General features: G+C 33.6%; 2 protein-coding genes across 6 annotated transcripts; one reads left to right on the forward strand and one right to left on the reverse strand.

The window, feature by feature from the left end:
- Window positions 1–1,828: 1,828 nt before the first annotated feature.
- LOC105784120 (E3 ubiquitin-protein ligase RGLG4) lies at window positions 1,829–5,725 on the reverse strand. Of its 5 annotated transcripts, none has more exons than XM_052627226.1 (12): window positions 5,560–5,725; window positions 5,211–5,387; window positions 4,229–4,313; window positions 3,910–4,050; window positions 3,713–3,826; window positions 3,498–3,595; window positions 3,299–3,378; window positions 3,039–3,144; window positions 2,796–2,923; window positions 2,561–2,693; window positions 2,243–2,302; window positions 1,829–2,126 (listed from the first exon to the last, which is right to left on the reverse strand). In XM_052627226.1, exons 2-12 carry the CDS (start codon window positions 5,385–5,387, stop codon window positions 2,043–2,045), a joined length of 1,206 nt encoding a protein of 401 aa, XP_052483186.1. In that variant the 5' UTR covers window positions 5,560–5,725; the 3' UTR covers window positions 1,829–2,042. The 5 variants fall into 5 exon arrangements, with proteins under 5 accessions (XP_052483186.1, XP_052483189.1, XP_052483187.1 ...); XM_052627229.1 differs by having other exon boundaries at window positions 3,910–4,076; XM_052627227.1 differs by having other exon boundaries at window positions 5,211–5,396; window positions 5,560–5,721.
- A 9,187-nt stretch (window positions 5,726–14,912) lies between these two features.
- On the forward strand, window positions 14,913–15,290 carry LOC128036193 (uncharacterized). Its single transcript, XM_052627103.1, has 2 exons — window positions 14,913–14,989; window positions 15,056–15,290. The coding sequence occupies exons 1-2, from the start codon at window positions 14,913–14,915 to the stop codon at window positions 15,288–15,290; spliced, it is 312 nt and encodes a 103-aa protein (XP_052483063.1).
- Window positions 15,291–17,245: the final 1,955 nt, after the last annotated feature.

Raw genomic sequence — 17,245 nt, forward strand, 5'->3', positions numbered from 1 at the left:
TTTGGTTATCTCACACAATTGTTTCCTCTTTAGAAATGAGGCTCATATCTGCCGCTTGCATTCGTCACTGAATTTTACATATGTTCCTACATATGTTAAAGTTGTAGATACATCCAATCTATAATTTGCGAATGCCTTAACATTGTACTCATGAATGGATAATATGATAACCTCTTTCATTGGAAACTGAGTACTAGCAACCAATTGCTCTAAATATGTACCGCATGGGGTGGTATAACCTGGAGTGATGTACGAATACTCTGGAAACTTAAGATCTCTCATCTCGTTAAAGTTAACTTCCAACATACGAGCTAAAGATTCTAATTCCAAATTATCCTATCCAACATCATCAGCATTTAAAGGTTCCCTTGTCTCCAAATCGGCATCGCTAAAATCATCAACGAGTTCTGCAAATAACAATCCGGTCAAATTCTTATAGACTTCTTGCTTTGGTTGGGAATGGTGTATTCCAAAAGAAATGGACAACCCCTCGTATTGTTGGAAATGGTATATACCAGTAGAAGTTGACAGACCTCGTATGGATTAGGAGCATCATTGAATTTGGATGTTGGAAACTACAATTAGAAATATCTTAATTGTATCTCCGTCTAATTGTATTCATCAAACATATAAGGCGTTTCCAACAACGATACAAAGCTATTAATCTACTCGTATGTCGTGTCTGGCATTCCTATTTGTGAATCCATTAAAGTGGTCATAAATGAGCTTGAAATATCACCCCTCATGTCCTTCTACAATGTTGTCAAGCTCGACATATAGGTCAACTCTTCTAATACTATTAAACTTGTGAATTGAATCCATTGTTTGTATATCATCATCCGCTAAATGAATTGTCAAGTATTTGACTGGATCATCACATGTAATAAATCTATACCTCAACAACCTAATCAAATCTCCAATTTGCGCCTCATTTCCACTAACTTGATGTTCTTTCTAAACATCATGTTAATTAGACTTTTAGACTCAAAGATTACGTCGATGTCCGTATTACAAATCTAACCATTATAGTTCATCACAACATAAAACATGTTGCTCATTTTGTAGCAGATTTTAAAGATAAAACCAAGAAGAAGCTAAAAATGATCAAGGAATGAAGGTGAAAAAACGTCTCCCCTTAAACTGTTGTGAATGTGTCTATATATATGATATTCAGCCTCCCCACCTTTGCCATTATTATTTTTACATTTTACCTATTATTCAACAAGCTTCCATCAATTCATGCAGAGGCTTGCTTTATCTTTTTAGTCATCAAACTTCCATCAACTCATATACAGAACTTGTTTTATCATCTCAATCTTCCATCTATTCAATCAAAATCCTTCAGTGTCTTGTTCCAACGTATTAGACTTCCATCCTCAATTGTGCTTGCATGTAGGACAAAATTTTATTACTTCAAAATCTTAAACAAGAAATCTAATTTTTTTTTTCCTTCAAACTAGTTGAATTCAAACCCTGATGTGATGAAACATAAAATGATTAGTTGAGATAATGGAAGAAATTGAAGTTGGTGCCAACTTCATATAATTCACTAAATAAATGATGAAGGCAACTAATTTACTAAATAAATCTTTAAACTAGTATATTTGGTTAAAAAAGCAATGATAGAAACTTGAAATCATCTATGTTTGTACATGGCATGCAATGCTGGCAATCATCGACATGTTAACAACTTACACAGAGTGGAAAGATTTGTTAGATTTAGAAAGTTAAATTTACCATGTCCTAATTTTTTATCATGGATTTTGTCTTAACAAGATGTTGTCTTGCTAGGCATCAACCAACTGGAAAATTAGGAAAAGCAATGAAATTCTTCAGAAAAAAACCTAGGTATTTATTGATAATTATCTGAAACAAACTACTTTTATATATGAGCAAACTAATATCTTAACGCAGAAATTCAAATCCTCACCCAACAAGTATAAATTAAATTTGTAAAATAAAATAAAATAAAATAAACCTAAGTAATGATTTACTGAGTCTGAAATCATCAACACTTGGAAAGCTGTACATAAATATGGAAATCAAGTAAACAGCCTAAGACGATTAGTAATCCTTTGGCGGCATATTGGACAATTCGACACTTTTGACCCACATTCCCTGCAAGTCTGCCATCATAACATATATATAATTATTTTTAACTCCAAAATTTTCTTTTTTAAAAAAAAAAATTCCTTATTTATTGGGAGAATTTAAAGGATAAAAGAAAAAAAGAATTACTCACCGTATGCCCGCAATTAAAGGCCAAGTCCTTTGTATTCGTAAGGCATATTGGGCATGTAGCCTACATTTACATTGCAATTGCAAACATAATTAGTTATGGGGAAATTTTACAACATAAAAACATATATATTACAAAAAGAATTCATAATAATTATACATTTCCAATGTAACTAAGATTGATCCATTTTACACATTTCTTATTTCCGGGATTTGCGAACAAATGCTCTAAGGTCACTTTTTTAAGATTATATAGTGGAAGAACAACCAATCATGTTTTAATAGAAGCAAGCATGCATGCATGTCATACGGATATATATACCTGGGTCTGATCATCCGCAGGTGATGATGATGAGACATTGCTCGGCATACGCTCAGGTGGAGCAGGTGTAGGTCTACGGTAGGAAACTGGGGGAGGCCGTGCAACTACTTTCTTGGCTTTTCCAGTTCGTTGTCTTCATTTGTTCAATGCAATTTCATATGTTAATAATAATTGGGTAAATTACAAGTTTCATAGTTGAGAGCAAACTAAGTTAATTTATTGAAGATTAACTCACCCAAGAATGCCAAGTTCTATCACTGCTTTGTACTGTAAAGGGATTTCCATGAGAGCAGCAAGCGCAAAAGCAGTTTCCTTCTCTTTTAGACTTATATTTTTGGACATAATCCCTGTGAAATTAACAAACTGCACAAAAATACTAGACATGAAAACCAAAATACATTTCCTTTTCATCCTATTAATCAGTTTGCTATAATTATCACACTATTTTTTATTTTTTTTCTTCTAGCATGATCGAAACCTGGAAGTTGTCAAACTCGCGTGCCGGAATCTTATCATCAAATTTCTTCATATCATCCCAAGGTCCGTCACCAACACCAACCAGAACAATCGACAGTGGGTATAAGCTGGAATTTGGAAAAAAAAAAAATGCCTCTGCTTTAGCACGATTGAATCATAATTGACAATATACAATCAGATAGCATGGTTTCTTTGTAGGACGGCTTTAATGGTCACTGAAGGCTAAAGTAACAAGAAGGGATCAATAGGATAAGGTTGTACCTTGCATTCACAATTGAATTGATTGTACTTTCTTCTTGTGGACTGAGCTCTCTGTCACTTGTATTAACACTTCGTGTGACCTTCATAATCAACATGAAAAGAAAACAAATTCGGACATACATTGAGTGAGAGTGAGAGAGAGAAAGCAATAAAGGTGAATTTACTCATGCAAGGAGAAAAAGTAGGCATGAGATAGAACCTGGCCATCTGCAATGATAACTAAGACATGGAATTGACCACCACTATTTTCCACAATGTCAACAGCAACATCGATTACAGGTGCGTAAGAAGTTGGTCCTAGGTGACACCATACATGCTCGATGCCATTACAATTTGGCACAAATGAAGTATTCATGAAATCATGTCAAAATGGACATGTTAAAATTGCCAAGACCAAGGAAAAATGTGAATTACCAGCTAGTCTCAAGTTTGGAACAATCTTTCTGTAACAAGCTAAGACTTCTTCAAATCCATGGCAAGATGAATGATCATTGTGGAAGCTAAACACTTCCGTATCATGCGTGGTAGCTGTGACATTCGAACCAGCAACTCTATTAGATCAACAGATGAAAAGGTAGAGGAAAGATTAACAACTGGAGCAGACATCGTACCGTCACCAAAGCCGAAACAAGGTATCAAGTTGTCTTCATCAAATGGAGCCAGAGTCTTTCCGATGATGGAGATGGCTTTCTCATACGGATTTGGTGTATCACCAATTGCATGTAGACTCCGGTTGTTGAATGATACTTTGCCTTCAATAAAAACATTGACGTACGGGCTTCAAAGATACCAATTAAAAAACCAAAAAAGAAACAACAGAAAGTTGGGAAATAAAAAAATTGATCTTTCTTGAAATAGAAGCTAAAGTAATGGCAGGTTTTGAATTGCTTCCCTACATCAGGATTGCTCATTAAATTGGTGGAAACTAACCTGTCCATTCATTGCTTTTCGTGAAATCGATTCCGAGTATGAGATTAGACGACTCTAGACCAGCTTCTCTTAAAGCCTGGGTAACCTGCAGTAAAAGAGGAGCTTATTCAGGACTTGAGAGATGTCAACATACATGTTTCATGATTATGCTATAACATCAATACATTGCCCCTAAGATGAATTATATAACGAATTAGCTGCTCATGCAGGTATAATGACCAACACATAATTCCTTTGCATGTGATTTTACTCGGAGTTTTTAGCTATAGTGAACTTGTAAACATGAAGGCAGTGAAGCTTATCTTTCTATTTCTTAAAAATTCAATTTTAAAATAAAGTCGAAATTTTTATCCAAAAGAGATTTTTATTTTTTATTTTTTATTTTTAACTTGTTTACCAAGTTTATTTGTCAAATTTATGCGGCTGAATTGATAAATCAACTCTGAAGCATGCCTACGCTATGATTAATAAGTTGAAGTTATGATTGACTTGGAAATTTGGGACACGCTGCATGAAGCGCGCGGCAAGTGACAAGATACTAGTGGAGTAGACTTCATAGTGCGACATTATTATTTTTTTTAAATATTAAAATTGGCATGCTACATACTTTTTATCCATGAAATATGTTATACAAATTGAAATGGAATAATTCGTGTTTATTGGGTTACTTTATATTTAAAACATTATGGTATATAATAATACAAAAATCAACTCCTCTCTCTTCTCTATAATCCAGTACCCCCCCCCCCAAACGCACCAAATGACTCTAAACTAATCAGCTCCAAAATGACTTAATCCCAGCATCATCACACCTAAGTGAACTTTAAATTCAACTCACCTAATTAAACATTTTCTCTTACTATGTGTAAAAAAGAAGAAAAAAATACCATTAGCTAGCGAATTATGCCCCCTCCAAATATCAACAAAAATATAATAATAAAGAAGAAGATATTTGAACTAGATTTAAAGTTGGAGAGGGAACCTGATCGAAGGTTGAGAAATGATCAGGAATAAACCCATACTTATGCTTTGTAGATTGTTTTCTTTGTGGCCCGGAAGGTTCATTAATCGGAGCAGTGCTTTCCCCTCCTCGAGTAGAAATTTGCAGCGGTGCGGCGGCCATGGATGTTCTTTTTTTTAAATATTCAAAAATTTGCATCTGTTTCAGCTTCCGTTTAGAAAGAAAATTACCCATCTCATCTTCCACTTATTTTCTTTGATAAAATTGGTTTATTTATATCGTATTATATGTAAACAAGCAGAATAAAGAAACACAGTAAAAGTTTTGGGGGTTTGGTAAAGCAAGAATATATGTATACACGCTGGCTTACCTCATTTCATCAAAGCAAACCCGAATATTTGGTGCAGAAATCCTTATGTTATGTGAGACGAAAGGAACCAAAATTGTTCTTTTCTTCAGCCAAACAAGATGCTCCTGGTTTTTTTTAAGAAGCTTAATATGCTATTGGATTATAAACCACTCTTTGCGAAAGCACTATACGCACTATTTGGGTCAAGATATTTCTGTCCAATTCTATTATTAAATTGTCCCTCTACTTGTAAAAAAAGTTTTAAGTTAGTGACTACATTATAATTAAATTTTTGTTTTAATCACTTAATTAAAAAAATTATAATTTGATCATTAAATTATTTAAAAGTTTTCATTTAAGTCACTAATTTTATTTAAGCCATTAGGCAATTAAGCTTTTTTTTTTTAAAAAAGTTTCACCAACAAGCTCTAAGTGACGATTCAACAATCAGTAGGTAGATTAGTATTCATCGACGAGTAGGAAAACATACTTTAATTCCAAGTTGATCTAAAGGTCAATGTCGGAGATCGAAGAAAAAAGTTATTTGAAATTTTGATTCGCAGATTCGTGATATCTAAAGTTGTTTCATGAAATAGAACTTGAACTATAGAAAAGAAAAAGAAAGAAAGCTTCCGATTGGTGCAAACAATGTAAATAGAAAAAGCCATATAGCATCGGTTTTAACAGTCCTACGACTTAAATAAAAACTTTTGAATAATTCAGTGACCAAAACGAAAGCTTACCCATAATTTAGTGATTGATAATAATTTACCCATTTAATATTTACTATTTAAAAAATGACATGATTTTTTGTTATTTTAAGTTCAATCCTAAATAAAAGATTTCATTTGCAGGATAATACAAACTTTAAAAAAAGTAACGAACAATAAATGACATTTTATAAATAGTAAATGTCAGCTTTGTTAATATTTGACTTTTTATTCTTTTAATAATACAAGAACTAAATTGATTTTTTATATAAAATAATATTAAATAATTAAATAATTAATTACAAAAATAGGGTAAAACAAATTAATTATAAAAATAGAGTATTTGTTACAATAATTTTTATGCCACCTAACACATAGGTATTAAAGATCGAGGATTATATTACTTTGGATATAAAAATAATTATTTATAACTAGATTATATTAAACTCACAATGAGGATAAAACATTTATAAAAAATAAAACATAAATTAGTTTTTTTAAATAGTAAAATTGAGGATTTAAAGAATATGGTGCCCTACATTCAAGTTTCACCATGTGTTGTATTTATTTTTATTTAAAGGATTCAACCCAACATTAATAAAAATATATTTGTTATTTCTATCATTTTAGTTTATATTTTTGGCAATCAAATTAACATAATAAAAATTAGATTATGTGGCACTCAGGAGGTAAATGAAAGTAAAATCTTGGTATAAAATTATATTATTTGAATAAATTATAGATGGAGCAGTAAAAGTTTTATGTATAATTTTATTAATGTTGGGTTGAATCCTTTATACTCTTTTTATTTTTAGTTGTTTTATAAAGATTTTATATATAACTACAGTTACTTAATTTTGTTTAAATTTTTATTTTTTATCACCGAATTTTTTGAGAATTTTCCTAAAGTGACCTAAAAAAATTTAATATTTATAAAAATGACCCAGGTTCAAAAACAATCACTAAAATGACTTGAAATAAACAGTAGAATGGGGTTTGGCCTGTCAATGGCCACCACCAACTTGTATTTTAGACCCATGATTGCCTGATAATTGTGTCAGACTTTAAAAAATTAATTTTTTTGGTTTTGGCCTGTCAATGGCCACCACCAACTCGTATTTTTTTTAAATCGTATCATATTGGTATACAAAAATATCAGTATTTAAAAAAAATTTAGTACTGGCCTGTCAATGGCCACCACCAAGTACAAAAATAAATCAAAATTTTTTTGTGCTGGCCTATCAATGGCCACCACCAAGTACCAAAAAATAATCTTTTTTTTTTTGTTGTTGGCCTGTTAATGGCCACCACCAAGTACAAAAAAAAAATCAAAATTTTTTTGTGCTCGCCTGTCAATGGCCAGCACCAAAGTACGAGTTTTAGAAAAAAAAAATTTGTGCTGGCCTGTCAATGGCTAGCACCAGAGTACGCGTTTTAAAAAAAATTGGTACTGGCCTATCAATGGCCGGCACCAGACTCAGTATTAAAAAAATTTTGTTTTAGCCTTGTAATGGTCGGCACCAAACCTTATATATGGTGGGTGGTTTAGGTTCTGATAGTGCAAATGGAATGAGAAAAAAAATTGAGAGAGCCATCAGAATGAGAGTGTTTTGTAGTATATCATCAAATGGGTTTTTTTTAGTGAATTGTAGATGGGAGTTTTACATAGTGTACAACTGAATTTCAGGGTTAAATTATATACTGTCATGTTTTAACGGAGTTGAATTATATATTGTCATGTCCACCCTAAAGGTTATGCCATTAAGGGTTGAACGGTTATTTGCACCATAGATGGCTAATCGAGTTGTCCAACGCAAATGGACATTATCTATGATGCAATAGTGTTTATTCTGCAACTAGGTTGTGGTTGGAACCGGTTAGTAGAGTCTTCATGCAAAGGTTTTTTTTTAATTTTACTGACCGTTTCAGATATCCAATTATCTTGTACTGATGCAACGTAGACCTGATTCAAGTAGAAGACAATTAATTGTGAAGAAACTACTATTGAAAATAAATTGTATTAACTCTTAACAATGTTTGTATTTTTTTATATCTATAAATTTAATATAGTTGTTTAGGATTTAAGGTTTCATTTTTATATTTTCGTGTATTAATTTCTTAGAATTTTATTTTTTATATTTGTAAATTTAATTTAATCTGTAATATATAAAGTTTGAATTTAAAATTTTCGTGTATTAATTTTACCCATCTGTTTGAATTTAAATTTAATATAGTGCATATTATTTTTGTTTGAATTTTATATTGTTTTTGTATTAATATTGTAGAATGGTTGTATTTTATTGTGTATATAAATTAAAATTGTCGTGTACTATTACATATTCAATTTTTTAAATATTTCAAAGTAATTTATTCAAACAAATAATTATTTTAGAGAAATTAAATTAATATTAAAAAACAGAATAATTTCATTATAAAAGAAATATTTACAGAATAATTTAAAAATAAAGTAAAAATTAACAGAAAAAATTTAAAATTGTCGCGATCCCGGTGACGTCCCCAGCGCCGGCGTGTAACGGTCCAGATGCCTCCGTCGACGATGCCGTGCACCTCGTTCAGGCGTTTGGTAATTGCTCTGTCCGGTATCTGGTGTCCCGTCCTGTGTACTTTGAAAAGTAGAATAATCATATACACCATAATCGGGAGTAAATGGGTATTGCGTGATCGGAGGTGCCGATGGAAAAATATCCTCAGTGGTGGGTGTACGTGCTTCGGGATGGATCTCCGGGTGGTATGAGGACGATTCGGATCGTGTTGAATGTTGAGGCTCAATGTCGTCACCAAAAATATCCTCGAACGATGGAGGAATTTCTAGCAGCTGATTCGGATCCAGGTTGTGTGATGATGAGCTAGATGCTTCATATTGTGGCTTGAGGTCGGGGTTCAATGCAGTATCGGACTCGATGTTACTAAATGGCTTAACTCAGTTACTGCGCATTCGTGCGTTCCTTGGTTGCCATCGAGAAGATTCCGGTTGTGCGTCTTTTTGGATCAACATGTATTGACCTTGGAATATAAAGAGTTTCCCGTATGCCATATACCATGCTGCGTACTCAGGCGTAGGAGAGAACCCTCCCTCTAAGACATACAAGGGAGGGCGCCTCGAATGTTACATATTCCATAAAAAGATATATGGTTCATGTTTTTGCGCCCAATTTAAAGCGTCCCAACCCGAACCCTTTTTGTCCATCCCAATATATAGATCAACATGTGTGTGGACCTTCTAGTTTCCTTATCATCCACATCTGCGTCCGCTGCATTAACGCGGCTCGGACACGCCATTTACAACCATTTGACGTTTTCCAACATTCTCCTACGTACAAAGACTACATCAACTTCGTTACTTTATAATCCACACCTAACTTCAAGCTAAGTTGTTTTATAGCATGTAAACAGTTTTTTTATTATCAAATTATTGTCCCACAAACAACTCTTCATCACCGAATTCTTCGTCAACTAGGTGAGCTGGTACAATATTTGTATATTCCGGGAACTCGCGTGCTACACCCGCATCAGGATCCACATCGGTCATGAACGACCCTGGATTATTTCTTATAACTATACCAGAGCCTGTGTTCCCGGCCAAATAAGGGTTTGCATTTTCACCCTCCACCGACCCTTCCTCGTCTATGTCTTCAGGGATGTCATCCAAATCGGGGTCACTGAAATCATCGTTTGGATCACGGTGGGACTGATCATCATTATCGGACCCTTCATCACTATCTTCTATGGTGGCCAACACCTCTGGATGGATCTCTAGACGAGGACACGGGTTTGGGATGTTATACGAACATCCACCTATGTTTGGATTTTTAAGAGTTGGCATTAATCGTCCAAAATCCGACTGATCTTCCCAGGAGACGTTAAGATCAAAATCAATTCCAGAGTGCTGGCTTGCTGGAATTACAACTTGAATCGAATTTGGTTCAGCTATCTCCGCGAACAACTCAATCGGGTTGTGATTTTCTATCTCAAAGGGGCAATAAATTGCTATCATTGTCCCTAAATCATCATCATCTTCAAGCTCCATTTCCGAGAACTTTAGCGGATCAGTTGAAATCGGAAATTTGTAAAACAGTCTCAACATTTTCTTTCGGCAACGGCTTGCTATCTTTGTACTGATTTTCCGTTTTAAATCCGACAACGAAACACGCTTGTTGAATCTCATTCCTATTTTTTTCCGACTTCGAAATACACAGCCTTCCTCATTTGTATTGATCATTTCTCCATCGAAATGAACATAAACAAACAAAATTTGAGAACTCATCTTAAAAATTTTTTGCTTTCTTCTCGACAAAAAAAAAAAAACTAAAATTTTTAAAGCAAACGAAAAGAAAACAAAAACTCAAATAGAAGATAAAATACATATATATATCTGATACATTTTTTTTTGTGCAGGCCTGTCAATGGCCATTACAAGGCTAAAACAATTTTTTTTTTAATACTGAGTCTGGCGCCGACCATTGACAAGCTAGTCCCAAAAAATTTTAATTTTTTTTTGTACTTGGTGGTGGTCATTGATAAGCCAGCACAAAAAAATTTGATTTTTTTTTGTACTTAGTGGTGGCCATTGACAGGCCAGCACAAAAAAAATTTTGATTTATTTTTGTACTTGTATAATGGAAAAATTTTATTTTATTTTTACTTGGCCAACACCAAATTTTTTTTTAAATACTGGTATTTTTGTATACCGATTTGATACGATTTTAAAAAAATATGAGTTAGTGGTGGCCATTGACAGGCCAAAACCAAAAAAATTAATTTTTTAAAGGCTGACACAATTATCAGGAAACCATGAGTCAAAAATACGAGTTGGTGGTGGCCATTGACAGGCCAAAATCCTATTTTACTGTTCATTTCAGATCATTTTGGTGATTGTTTTTGAACCTGAGTCATTTTTATAAATATTAAAATTTTTTGGGTCACTTTGATAAAATAGCCCATTTCCGAGGTATTTTTCTAATAGTAGGGAATGTTGTTAGAATATATACCAACTTTTGAAAAAGAGACTTTATGCCACTTGTCAAAAACCACCTTCTGTTTTGCCAGATCCTATCCTGAGAAAAGTTTGGGGATAATTGTTACTTTGGTACTCAACATATTAACAATTATTAATCTTTAAGCAAAATTTGAAACAGCAACTAACTGGAATATATTTTAAAAAATAAGCTTGGTAAATTGTTGAAAATTACTCAACATTTGATAAACCACAGTAAACAGTACTAAATAAAAGTTTTTTTTCTATAAAATGACAAAATTTGTATATAACATCTATGTTGTGATATTATATTAAAATAATTTAGATTAAAATTAAAGAAAATAAGAAATAATTTGATGGAAGAAACGAATACTTTGATTCGCTAAGATTCTGCACTTCTTTTTCAATCTTATAAAAGATTGTATACCTTCCACTCATCCTCTAACTTTTCTTTATTAATTTAAAATTTAATATTATATATATATATATATATAATACAAAAAATAAAAGAATTTCAATGAAAAATATGTATCTCTCTTTTGTCTGATAATAAAATTAATATAATTTAAAACAATAAAATATATAGTTTAATATTTATCCAACTTTATTTATTTAAAATTTGTATTTATTTAGTTTTGATATAACAATTAATATATAAATATATCAAATCAGTTAATTAGCCTTTTTATCTTTTGTGAAAATAACATTTGGATTGGAATAATCACGTATATTGCAATTATTAATCTTGGTTTAGATAACCAATAAATTAAAATACTAAGTTACTATTTATTAATAAAATTTAAAAGTTTGATTTATTTATTTTATACAACTTTATAAAACATTGAGATATGAAAGGCCCTAGAGTTTTAATAAAGATATAAATATCTTAAAATTAATCAAAAAAATATTATGAGAATAAATACCAGATATCAATTTAATTTGTATGTGTAAACCACCAATTTTAATTAAACAAAATTAACAACTCTTCCTTTTTAAATTTAATATCAACCCATTACATTCATTTTTTAGTTTTAATATTAAAAACCTAATTTTTAACATTTTATATTATAAATATATTTTCTAATTTAATCAAACAAAAATCTATTAATTAAAAGGGTAAACTATATAGATAGTCACTCAACTATAAAAAAATTTTCATTTTAAACGCCCAAAATAAAAGCTTTGCAATTTAAGCACTCATGTTACATAGTTAGATCATTTTGGTCACTCCCGTTAAAATCACAAAAGACAATCTTACGTGTCAGTTAAAAAATCGGTGTGATAACAAATTTATCCCTCAACTTTTACATATTATATAGATTTATTCATAATTTAAAAAAACAACCTTCTAATTTGACAAATGTTCTCAATTTGATCCTAATTCTAAAAAATATATAAATATTTTCAAAGAATATAATAATATATTTTAAAAATATATAAAAATGAATGTTTAAAAAATATATAACAAATTAAAATTTTATATTAATATTAAATAAATATAATTATATTAATATGAAATAAAATAAAATCTGGAATGCAAAAACTGGTGCAACAAGCTTAAGTTACCCTGGTAGCTTATCTTCTCCTTTGCTTTATGGGAATTATGGTTGCGACGTAATAGCACATCTTCAGATGCACACCACGATAAATTTCACTTTGACAACAAGCCACAGTGGGGCGGGGGAATTATTTGCTCTGTCTCCAGCGGAAATACCCCCCAACGACAATTATAGTTTCATGGCAGGCACCTAAACAAGGCTAGAAGAAGCTAAATACCAATGACTCCTCTCTAGGAAACCCAGAGAAAGCAACATTAGTTGATGATTGCCTGATGCTACTAAAGTAATCAGTATCCCGATGACTACGATTAAGCATACCTTCAGAGAAGGAAATCAATGTATTAATGCTCCGCCAAATTTAGGGAGTAGGCTTCACTCAAATGTTATCATTTAAGAATTTACATGCTTTTGTTCCTTTTTGGGTTTGATGCTAGCACATGCTTTTGGACCTCTTATATTTCGCACTAAGACTTAACTTTCTTTAATTTCACCAAACAAAAAATAAAATACTTTCAAGAGTTATTTGTTTAATATTGATTATAATTTTAAAAATATTATTGATTCTAAAATACTTTTTAAAAGTAACGATGAATAAACTTATCTAATTTTATAAACTCAGATACATCAAAACAATTTTGAAATAAAAAATATATATCTGTCATCATCTCCAATAAAATTTCAAATTAATAGTTTTATTTGAAAACTTATTTTTCTCATAGAAAGTTTGCTAATAAGTTAAAACAGTAAGGTAAAAAAATAAAATTTCAAATTAATAGTTTTAGTTAAAAAGTTGTTTTTCTCATAGAAAATTTGCTAATAAGTTAAAACAATAAGGTAAAAATATAAATTTTCAAATTAATAGTTTTATTTCAAAAGTTATTTTTCTTATAGAAAGTTTGCTAAGGAGCTAAAACAATAAGCTAAAAAGAACGTTAATATGGAGCAAACTGGTCTTTTTTTTTAAATGAAGTAATTTAATTTTGATCAATTTCGAAAATGCACAATTAAGGATGTTATATATTTGTAATCGCCAACCCAAACGTCCTAAAAGGATTCGACAAAACAGCTCGCAAGAAGAGTTCACGGGCACACCTCGCATGATGGGGTCGCGAACTATATTCACAGAAAGGATTGCAAGCCCTACAAGTAATCCAGACTCATGACCAACGGGTACGAAGCTCGCTGAGGATGTCAGCCTCCAGATTAGAAAGGACCACGCATCTAAAAAACCAGGGGCGTAGAGAATGTCAGCACCAGAGGTAGGGAATATTAGTACCGGAGGCCCCAAGGCCGAGACAAAATGGTGGGCCCAATTATGAGCTGTAATAGTAACGATAGGAGCATGTATAAATACACCCAACATCCCTCTCAAGGGGATATGAGAAAATCATGGCTCAACAATTGGTGCGGTGAGCGTGGATTTACTTCCAATCGACAGATCTTTTCTAGTATGATTCAGTTTCCTTCAACCTTAAAATCAAATGACTCACCCAAACGAAGCTTTTCCTTCAACTCTTCCTCCAGGCAAGCCGAAGCGTCGCGTTCCGATGCCCAGCATGATGAGGCAGACCTGTTTGTCGCATGGTTCACAGATAGGCCCGAAAACCTTAACAATGCGGTTTATCGTAGGCCTGCCCTTTTGTTAGACCTTAATCTCTCATCGAGTCAGGAACTGCCATCTCCGCTCAATCAGGAGGCACCCTCACAACAATTCTTGGGAGGGAATAAATGAAGTTCATGAGGGAAAAGGTGGCTGCCCAAGAAGCACGGTTTGTGGAACAAGTCTTCTAGCAAAAGTTATTGAGACAGAACGAAAAATTGTGAAGAAAAGCGCATGCAGACAACTCGAGGTCCCAAGGCAACATCAACACCCAAGATGAAGCCCCGAGTATACAAATGAAAGAATAGATAAACAAAATGGATAAGGTGCGTCATAAAGTGCGAGCGCTGCACATTGAGTTGCAGGATATGGACTGATTATTCTGCTCCAACAACCCGCTAGCTCCCGAAATTGCAACAGTGGGCTTGCCAAGCGATTTTAAGGTACCTAAAGACAAGTTCGAGGGAAAAAAGGGACTTGTGGGCCCATCTATGTAATATAACGATTATATGAACGTGCTGAGGGTGTCAGACGCGGCCAAGTGTAAAGCCTTTTCGACAACACTGAAAGGAAGTGCCAAGGACTGGTATCTTTCTCTCCCGTAGGGCTCAGTCCACAACTTCTCATAGTTGGGGCAAATGTTTCTTGGTAGGTTCAGGGCCCATCGAGCGATCATGAACACACCCATGGGGCTGATGTCAGTGAAGCAGGGGGAATGTGAGTCCCTTCAAGATTACGTGAAGAGGTTCCACGCGGCGACCCTCAACATGAAAAACTTAGAAGACCAGTCGGCGATTGATGCCTTCATCATGGGAGTAAAAAATGACCATGTGCAGTACTCATTCACAGATAACAAGCCGCAAAGCCTAGCTGACCTATACAAGTGAGCCCATAAGTTCGCAAAGACAGAAGAGATTAAAAAAATCCCAAGTTAATTTTCAAAGAAAAAACCAGTAACCCAGAAATAGAGAAGGATCGTGCAATAGACACGCCCCCGTCAACCAATCTTTACGAGTTAAGATTGATAGGCCGCAAAGAGCCCTAACCCAAGATGACACATTAAGAAACCCTCAGATGCCCCAGTAAGAGTACGCAAGACGTTACCCCCCAAGGGAGATTCGAAGCCTACACCCCGCTAAATGCCACGCAAACTTACATCTTCAACCAGGTGAAGAGTCCGGGTATCCTCCCCAAACTTCCCCTAATGTAGAGTATCGATAGAAGAGCGAACTCCAATAACCGGTGTGCCTTTCATGATAATATGAAGCACAAGATGGAAGACTTCTTCACACTAAAAGATGCCACAGAAGAAGCAGTATAGAATGGTGAACTCATTCAATTCGTAAACCAGAGAGGCCCACAGCGAGGCCAAAGCTCGCAAGGTTCAGACCCCAAAGGCAAATAGAAGGTGCGAGACACCATTCATGTAATCATAGCCATCGACGACGACTAGATGCATTTGAACACGAAAATGTGAACACATATGAGAGGTGTAAAGTCGCTTAGTACTCTGAAAAGGCCAAGGCATTAGGAAAAGTGAAATGTTGAGTTCAAAAGCGGTGACGAAAAGTTAATCTGTGACGATGAGGGAAACGACCCGATAGTAGTCTCAGCAATGGTCGCCAGCTTCAAAGTCAAGAGAATACTAGTTGATAGCGGAAGCACAGTGGAAATCATTTCGTGGGAAGTGTATAGAAAAATGGGTTTAAAAATAATCATTATTTAAGGCTAGCCTAGTGTATGGTTTTACGAACCACCTTGTCAATATGAAAGGTTTAATCACATTACCAGTCACCTTGAGGGACAGTGAGCATATGACTACAGAATATATCCAATTTTACGTAGTGGACCACCCGATGACATATAACGTCATCTTTGGAAGACCAATAATGAGGATGGTGAGAATGGTGGTGACAACCTTCTGCATGAAGATCAAATTCCCAATGAGTATTGACATAGGCTTCTTACGATCGGACCAGCACACGGCGAAGCAGTGACACATGTTGTTTGTCAAGTAGGTAAGAGAACCTGTGGCTAAGGGCCAAAGTTCGTAAGAGGAAAAGTTAACGAGCTAAGCCCTCGACCTAGACAATTTGGATATGAGAGAAGAATATTAAAGTAAAAAGCCTGAAGCAACGGAACACACTAAAACCCTACAGCTGCTTTGCTACAAGGAAAGAAATGTAAAGATCTCGTCAACATTGAACGAGGAAAATAAATTATCAGACTTTTAGCTCAACCGAAACTCTATTAATCAACTGAACAAAAATTAACACCCTTGCTAACGCAAGGATTCGAACACAAAACCTCCAACACACTAACTTCCTTACCACTCAAACCAACAAGCTCATTCTGATATAAATTAATAGACATTTTAATATAAACCCATTCAACAAGGATAAGGCTAGGATAAAAAAAGAACAAAATTTAGCAAATGTAAGACTTTAACCTAATACATCATTCACACACCCAGAACACTTAACCACTGAAGAAGATACACATTTGTGTTGGATAATTATAGAAATAGAAATTAATTATTCAGGGCGTTACACCAAGAAAAAAATAGATTTATAAACTTGGGTGTTTAACAAAGATGTTGTTAGAAAGGAATTGGTTCATATGATAATTTTGGATGAACTGCCTTGCAGAGGGAGAGTGGTTCAAATACTTTCTTTCTATAGCATGGACATAGTTTAGTCTTCTATCTCGTTGGACAATTAGAAGGGATTGCCTTAATTTATTTAGCTCCTTGAAGAGTGTAATGAAAAATTATTTTGAAAAAGATATAAGTAGAGTTTGTTTGACAATAGACACTTGGACTTCATTGCAAATGATATCTTAC

Source organism: Gossypium raimondii, chromosome 13 (genome assembly GCF_025698545.1).
Source record: "Gossypium raimondii isolate GPD5lz chromosome 13, ASM2569854v1, whole genome shotgun sequence".
Lineage (NCBI taxonomy): Eukaryota > Viridiplantae > Streptophyta > Magnoliopsida > Malvales > Malvaceae > Gossypium > Gossypium raimondii.